The 8419-nt window shown below is 36.3% G+C and overlaps 4 protein-coding genes across 5 annotated transcripts in view; 2 read left to right on the forward strand and 2 right to left on the reverse strand.

Annotated features, from left to right (window-relative positions):
- Positions 1 to 4062, forward strand: part of wu:fb12a08 — a 49642-nt gene extending 45580 nt beyond the window's left edge. For both annotated transcript variants that reach the window (XM_088650158.1, XM_088650159.1), the window contains 3 exons: positions 2426 to 2599; positions 2810 to 2856; positions 2933 to 4062. In XM_088650158.1, coding sequence (XP_088506284.1) covers positions 2426 to 2599; positions 2810 to 2856; positions 2933 to 3453 — 742 coding nt within the window. In that variant the 3' untranslated portion in view covers positions 3454 to 4062. The remainder of the gene's footprint in view (positions 1 to 2425; positions 2600 to 2809; positions 2857 to 2932) is intronic.
- Positions 1 to 8419, reverse strand: part of LOC148680782 (NACHT, LRR and PYD domains-containing protein 3-like) — a 463735-nt gene that overhangs the window by 275382 nt on the left and 179934 nt on the right. The gene's annotated exons all lie outside the window — the stretch shown is intronic.
- The window catches only part of LOC148680790 (uncharacterized), a 796717-nt gene that overhangs the window by 220169 nt on the left and 568129 nt on the right, over positions 1 to 8419 (forward strand). The gene's annotated exons all lie outside the window — the stretch shown is intronic.
- LOC148680812 (uncharacterized) overlaps positions 1 to 8419 on the reverse strand; it is a 451921-nt gene that overhangs the window by 73771 nt on the left and 369731 nt on the right. The gene's annotated exons all lie outside the window — the stretch shown is intronic.

An 8419-nucleotide genomic window follows, 5' to 3' on the forward strand; every position in this document is an offset into this window, starting at 1 on the left:
AAAAAATACGGTAATTTAGTAATTTGTTTATATTGCTGTTGTTATATTACTACATGAACGAGTTGGTCAGTTGTAAACATTTGACATTATGTCAACACAGTGCTTTCCCACACTTTATCCAGAAGAGGTCCTCATCGAGCTCTGATTTAGAAAGCTTCGAGTAATAAACCTTTTTCCGATACAATTGAGTCGAGCGCTTCACTGGTTCAGAAAGCTTCATTTCACCATCACTATTTATGATAGCAAGCAAAGAAAATTTAACATTAGAAATCGAGTCCAAGTAAGTCAACCACTTTTCACCACGACGGTGACATAAGGCGAAAAAAAACAAAAAACTTTTTTTTTGTAAAATGTAAAGAACTAAAACGGTTAATTCTCAATAAATCTCATATGGACTTTTGTGAACATCTGACAGAAATAAAGTCAATCAGGTAAACAATGAGCGAAGCTGCTTCTGCTTCTCTTCTGTTTCTGCTTATTAACAGCAGGTATTCATCATCAGTGCTTAATCATCACTTAATTAACCCCATCATTGTCTCATTGACAACTCTGCTGCTGAGTAAATTTTGCTCAATTTAGAGAGGGACCAAATATTCTCTGAACTGAGTAAATTTTACTCTGAAGATTTTACTGTGACGAACACTGATTCACATTCATTGAACTACTTTTTACATTACATTCAAGACTTTGACGTTTTCACATATATATTGAAATTGGGAAGTTTAGACTGTTAAAACTGTATTTCCTACTTCTGTATAGTTAGATTTTTTTTTCTTCAAAAAGAGCTGAATTGCTGTGAACATATTGTATTGTATTTATTTATTTTTGTTTGTTTTGAATACCTGAGTAAGTTTTTTTTTATCAGGGCTGAAAAGCAGTTCAGATACAGAACAAAAAATTTCATTACAGCAAACTCAAAAGTATTTTCTTGTGTATGGGTATTTATTTATTTCTTTTTTTTGAGCAGTTGGAGATTATAATATGAGTAATATGCAAATTTGGCCATACCATTCATAAATACATTGTTTCGTTAGTGTGAGACATCCCGAACCCGAGATTCCAAGTAAATTGTGTTGTAATTTCATATATAATTTGGAAAGCTCAGACCCAGTAGATATTTTTCCCCTTTTTCAGTTAAATCAACTTAATAGGTGGGTTACACATTGATTACGGAATAACCAAAAAATGCAAAGAAAGGCAATCACTGATTTTTAAAATCACTTTCAACAATTCCAAAAAGAGACAGAAAGGGCAGAAGCACAGCTTCGGCCAGACAGAGGAACAACTGACTCTGACCAAACTGCAGCCAACGTAGGCCAGACTTCAGATCCGCCTCCGAAAGGCTACACTCAGACAAGCTGGTCTCACCACATCAGATGGGGAAGTCTGAAATTATGGTAGTCTTTGACTCTTTTTGAGTCTTTTTTATTGAATACATCTACATTAAAACTTGTTATACATATCCTCAATGTACAGTGTTTGTGTTGTAGGTCTCAGATGAGCGGAATGCTGGAAGAGGATGGGCTGGGGTTTTTCTTGTTTTTAGTTTTTTTTTTTTTTTTTTTTTTAATGTGTGGGTTTTTATTTCAAATAAAAATACAGTTATACTTAACCCACACTGGCTATTCTACTTGTTGCTCTTTACATATCTAGAGTTCTACATTGTGATCCTATACTATTTGAGCACTGGTTATCCAGATTTAGTGATCATGAAAAGTTCCTATCCAGATAAGATTGATCCAATCCGATGTTGTTTTGAAAAACTGGCTCAAAAAGAAAGCTGGATTCCGTGACCACAGATCGCAAAAAAAGGATTACTAAATCTGCATCAATTTTATCTGGATTAAACCTTTTGAAAAACCAGGCTCAGGAATCTCCACCCCTGATCTAAAGCAATATATTGTAAAGGCTGTGTGTGAAGGAGAGTCAGCAGTCATGAATATTGATCAGGTGTTTCTCACCTGACAGAATAAAAGTCCCCTAATGGACCATCAGTGTGAATGTGACTGTCAGATGAATACATTAAGAGAGTGGGATTGTGTTTGTCTGAGCTCATTTTGTTTTAGTCCACAATGGAATCACAATATAAATGATGAAATCAGCTCATTTTCTGTTGTGTTTTATACATGACTTTAAGATGATCTTCTGAGCTCAAGTGTGTCTTCTTCCTCCTCACAGCAGACTTTACAGCTTGATGTGGTGTATTATGAACAATGTCTTTGCTCTGTACACTTCTACAGATGATGTTGAGTCCTTGTTAAGTGTGTGAGTGTGTTTGCTGATCTCAGGGCTTAATCAATAAGGAGAGCTAATCAGGATGTGTGTGTTCATCACTGCTGTTGACATGAGCAGAAACACATTTTCATAACACAAAGAGATGTGTGATTGTCCAACTGTGTGATGTGGACTATTGCTGTGTTTGTAGATTGTCTGGCTGTATGGTGACAGAGGAAGGCTGTGGTTTTCTGTCTTCAGCTCTGACTTCAAACCCCTCACACCTGAGAGAGCTGGATCTGAGCTACAATCATCCAGGAGATTCAGGAGTCAAGCTGCTCTCTGAACAACTGGAGGATCCAAACTACACACTGAACAAACTCAAGTATGTGGAGCAGCACTGGCCTTGTGCTTTTACACTGAATGGCTTTAAAAAGACACTAGAAAGCTCTTTTGTGATTAGCTTCAGTTTTCTGTGAGGGTATATTAGCTGAAGAGTTTTGAGTGTGTAGCTAAGCAGCTCAGTGCTAGCTTTAGCTTATTAGCTGAAGGTGAAACTAAACAGCTCATTCTCTCCATCTGTGTGTGTTTACAGTCTGGATCATGGAGGAGACATGAGAATTACAGCAGGACCACGCAAATGTAGGACTGCACACACACACACACACAGCTGTAGTGAGTGTTGTTGTGTTATAAATGTGTCTCTTCTTGTGTTCAGATGTCTGTTTCCTCACTCTGGATCCAAACACAGCACACACTAAACTCATTCTGTCCGAGGAGAACAGAGAGCTGAAGTGTGTGAGAGAGAGACAGCCGTATCCTGATCATCCAGACAGATTTGATTATTATCATCAGGTGTTGTGCAGAGAGAGTGTGTGTGGACGCAGTTACTGGGAGATTGACTGCAATGGAGATGTGGATATATCAGTGTCATATAAGAGCATCAGGAGGAAGGGAGGAGGTGATGAGTGTGAGTTTGGATATAATGCTCAGTCCTGGAGTTTGTTCTGTGATTCCTCCAGTTTCTCAATCATACACAATAGAACAGATACTGATCTCACAGTGAAGCCGCTCAGCAGGAGAATAGGAGTGTTTGTGGATCACAGTGCAGGAACTCTGATCTTCTACAACATCTATAGAGACACAATGAGCCTCATCCACTCAGTCCAGACCACATTCACTGAGCCGCTCTATCCTGGGTTTGGTGTTAGTTATAGATCATCAGTGAAACTGTGCTGAAGACTGAGAAACTGACGAGAGATTTACCCATAATCCTCTGCAGCATCAGTCAGCAGCAATGAGATGATCTGGAGTCTGTGTGTGAGTGTGTTTCTCTGACTTTATTTGTCACATCATAAATCTTTATTAAGTGTCCTCCTGGATCCTGATGTATTCAGATCAGCTCATTCTTGCATTCAAATTTATATTTTTCATTGTTTCTCTGTTGTTTGAGAACAAATAATAAAAGTTCATGTCAAATCTACTGATGATATTATAATGTGATGAGGAACAAGTAGTCTTAATCTCTGTTAAATATTTAATCAACTGTATAAAGGTCAAGCAAGTGTGATGTTTTATACTGATGTTCTCCCTAATAATTATTTGACTTTAACTGAACAATAAAAACACATTTATTCCAGTATTTATTAATCTGTTAATGTTAGTTCCTGATATTAAAGTTGTTCTCAGTTAGTTCTTGTTGACTCAGTGCATTAGCTGATGTTCACAAGAACAACTGTGGATTAATATTGCTTCAGTAAATCGTCACCTTAGAATTAAAGGGTTTTATCTGACATTTTTGCTAAAATTGAGTTATTTACATATTCTTAATAAATGACAACTTATTTACATTATGTGATGTTTTTTTTATAAGTTGCTTACATTTTAAGGTTTTATCTACAAAGTCGAACTCTCGTTTGGCTCTATAAGATTCTTTCTGTGAGCCAATCACCATTTTTAATGCACGCAAGAGGAAGACAAAATCACACTAAATCAGAGTCGGCTAAATAATGCTGAACCACACAAACTTGAGATGTGTGTAAAAGTGATGATTTAGAAGCATTTCTTGACATTGAGATTCATTAATTCATTCATTTTTTTCACCTTAGTCCCTTTATTAATGTGGGCTAGCCACTGCGGAATGAACCGCCAAATTATTCAGCATATATGTTTTACGCAGTGGATGCCCTTCCAGCTGCAACCCATCACTGGGAAATACCCATACACACTCAATCATACACTTACACTATGGCCAATTCTAGCTTACCCAAATCACCTGTACCGCATGTCTTTGGACTGTGGGGGAAAATGGAGCTCTCGGAGGAAACCCACCAACACGAGGAGAACATGCAAACTCCACACAAAAATGCAACTGTAGTGGCAATTTTCTTTAAAGAGGCGCTCTCTGTGGTCAAGAAACAAAGTCTTACCCTGGATGTCTTTTACAAGTTTTATTCTTTATAAAGAAGATCACAGTCATACAGCAACAACAGTTTCTGCAGAGTGAGACACAGAAGTCAAGTGTGTTCAGCCTTTTATCTGTTTTTTACTGCTTACAAGGTCAAACCCTAATAATGCCCATTCTGACGACAGTTTCTACAGAATGAGACACTGAAGCAAAGTGTGTTCACTGTTCTATCTAGTTTGTACTGCTTGCAAGGTCAAATCCTAATAAGGCCCATTCTGTAAGTGCATCAGGTGCTCCGCTGTTTCTGCTGTAAGTTTCCACTAAACATGTTTATCTAAAAATGAATTTCCATTACAATTCCTCTCTTTTTATCATTCATTGATAACTCATTATTAAATTCATTTTTCAATTGATTTCTAAAATCACACTGGTTAAAAAAAATCACATTGGTTAATAATTTAACAGGTTTCTGCACACATCAAATGCACTAGAGATGTTTAAAAACTCTTCTTAATATAGTTTCCCCATTAAGAGTTACCTTTCAAAACATCCCTCTTCCCTGGGAGCCGGGCTAAACGAATAATCACTGTTATTGCGCTCCTGACCGAAATCAGACCCTCCCCAGATAGCAGGCAGTAATCGGCCCGAGCTCGGCTGCCCCCCGGCGCCTCCGGCTCCGACTCGGCATCGGCGAGTGTTATCCGGGCCGAGTGCGGCCCGCAGCTCGCTCGCGCACATGCGGTTGTGATGCGGCTGTAAAGCACTGGCCCGATTCCGGTCAACCATATCCTGGCCGCTTCTGGCAAGGACTCGGCTGATGGCAACCGATTAAGTTCTTATTTTATCTAGTAATCTGTTAGCTCCACGTTTAATGATAATTTGAGAAAATATTCATGGTACAATAGCAAAAAAAATAAATAAAATAAAAATTTAGTGTGGATGGTAGCAATGTTTAGACGCAAACAAAACAATATTATTTATAAATAGATTATACAAGTCATCTAGAGAAAAACAATGTAAAATTAGCTTATTTTTGAGATAGCACGCTCCTGTGCTGACTGTTTTTTTTTTTTTAAAGCAGTAGTTGGTTTCATAATAAACACATGCGTTACTAAACTCCTGATCCAAACTCCAATCCAGACGGTGGCGGTAATGCTCCAAAAAGCTGGTTGTCAACCACCATGGCACGAAGATCACAAGAAGAAAAAGTTTGGTTTTTCAAAGATTTCACGTAGATTCCGGTCAGAAAGGTAAGCTTTTTACTGCTTGTGTTCTGTATAATTAGCGAATTTAGAGCTTAAAACATTTCCACGGTGTTTAGTTGTAACAGCGTTTAGTAATTTAAAACAGTTTGATACGAAATGTAACTTGCTTTAAGAAACACGACTGGAGCTAATGTATGCTAACGCTAACAGTTACAAACACGTCTGAAAGTTCCTGTCCCTAACACAATGTTAGATTGTAACGTGTGTAGTAACTGAAAATTATTTGAATTATTTTAAAGAAACATGAAACGAATTTGTGTGTATGCTAACTTTGCGTTAAAGAAAGTTTCTGTAGACGAATCCATTAACTAACATAGCAAAACGTGTTTTTTTCCTGATTTAACATTATAAAGTACCGTGGATGTTGAAAAAAATCATTGTACAGGCGTATACTTATCCAACAGTATTAATTCTGTGATTATGTGTAAATAAAAACTAATCGTTTTGGATTAATAAAATATTATTGTTTATCTTGTTTATGCAGTTAGTCACGAAAATGATCGAAACTCGACTGTTTACTGTTCTCTTTAAATTATCCAAGAGAAATATATTACTATGCACTTAAATTCATATGTGTTAGCCTATGTGAATCAATTATATCTTTTGTTCAAGCTGTAATGGTCAGTTAATGTAAAACTGAACGTCTTAAAGCAGATTTTGATGTTTTTTTTTTGTTTTTTATGTTATTGACAGTGATAAATTCTGATTTAAATGAATGGGTAACAATATTTGTTGGTTAAGTCTCATTGTTCTTGTTTAACAAAGGTTAGTGAGATCATTTTGCAGCACATCACGACCAAAGAAGTCAATGGCACACTCTTTTGAACGGGAATAGGCATGTTATAGTTGTGTGCTAAAAGTCCATTATAAGCTGTAAACTGCTGATACATTTTCAACATAGATTGAGCTTTTCAGACATTACATTACTAATTGCTTCACAAACAGCCGAAATGGTTTATTGTTATTGGCTATCATCATCAAACATTTTTCACAATGGTAGGTTAATCTTCATGGGTACAGAATAATGCATGTGCTTGACCATCTTACAAATCTATGTCTCAGATTCATAAGGCTGTCACTCTGCATGAATCTCCGAATAAATCTTGTGCAACCTTCTGTGTACCGATTATTTACACTATAGGTATTATATGCATTAATTAACTTTGATAGTATTTCAGGATTTGAACTTTTCTTTACGGGAGGTTAACAACAATGTGATGTTTTATTATAGATGCATATGAGGAAGCTCGACTCAAACATCCACACGCCACTGTGATTTCTGACTGGTAGACAGATGAGGACGATGATTGCCTGTCATACATCTAAAGACAGAACAGGTTTGTTTGCAATTATTTTAAACACATACTGTCAACATTATGTCATTGATCTATTACAACCTGTGAGTTTTGCCCTGGCACTATACTAAAGTGATGTTTTGTTTTGTAAATGTATCTGATTAAGGGACAGTATAGACACATCTATACCGTGATGAAGAAAAATTACTTGGAACAAAGAGGCTGGATAAAAGGCAGGTATGAAGATTTCAGAAATCAAGGCAGCACCACAAGTACCATCACCATCAATGACTATGGCAGAAATCTTAAGACTACCATCAAGATGCACAGATACTGTACATTCCAGTACACCAGGCGTGTCCAAACTACGGCCCGCGAGGCTTTTTATAAATATCAATAGAATCTGGCCCGCTATACAAAAATGAACGTAATTCAATAAATAACCACCGGGCGTCGCTATTACATGCATTCAATTAAGCAGCAGTTCTTGTAATGATCTATCTATCTATCTGTCTGTCTGTCTGTCTGTCTATCTATCTACACACAGTTAAAGTCTGAATTATTAGCCCCTCATTGATTTATTTCTTCTTTTTTAAATATTTCCCAAATGATGTTTAACAGAGCAAGAACATTTTTACAGTATGTCTGATAATATTTTTTCTTTTGGAGAAAGACTTATGTTTAAATTCGGCTAGAATAAAAAGCGGTTTAAATTTTTTTATGAACCATTTTAAGGTCAAAATTATTATAGAAGTGTCTTATATATAGAAGTGTCTTAAAAATATCTAGTCAAATATTATTTACTGTCATCATGGCAAAGATAAAATAAATCAGTTATTAGAAATGAGTTACTAAAACTAATATGTTTAGAAATGTGTGGAAAAAAATGTTTAACTCTCCGTTAAACAGAAATTGGGGAAAAAATAAACGGTGGCTAATAATTTAGAGGGGCTAACAATTCTGACTTTAACTGTATTTATATATATATATATATATATATATATATATATATATATATATATATATATATACACACACACACACACACACACACACACACACGTGTCTGTGTGATGTATGTAAAATTTGGCCCGCGACAACGTTTGTTTTTTTGCATCTGGCCCTCGGCCCAAAAAGTTTGGACACTCCTGCAGTACACCTATGAACATTTACAGTCTTTGTTCTAGTGCAGTTTGAGATCAAGACAGAACTTATTGCATCTCGTGATGTCTTTGTAA

Source organism: Danio rerio, chromosome 4 (genome assembly GCF_052040795.2).
Source record: "Danio rerio strain M-AB ecotype USA chromosome 4, GRCz13ab, whole genome shotgun sequence".
Classification (NCBI taxonomy): domain Eukaryota; kingdom Metazoa; phylum Chordata; class Actinopteri; order Cypriniformes; family Danionidae; genus Danio; species Danio rerio.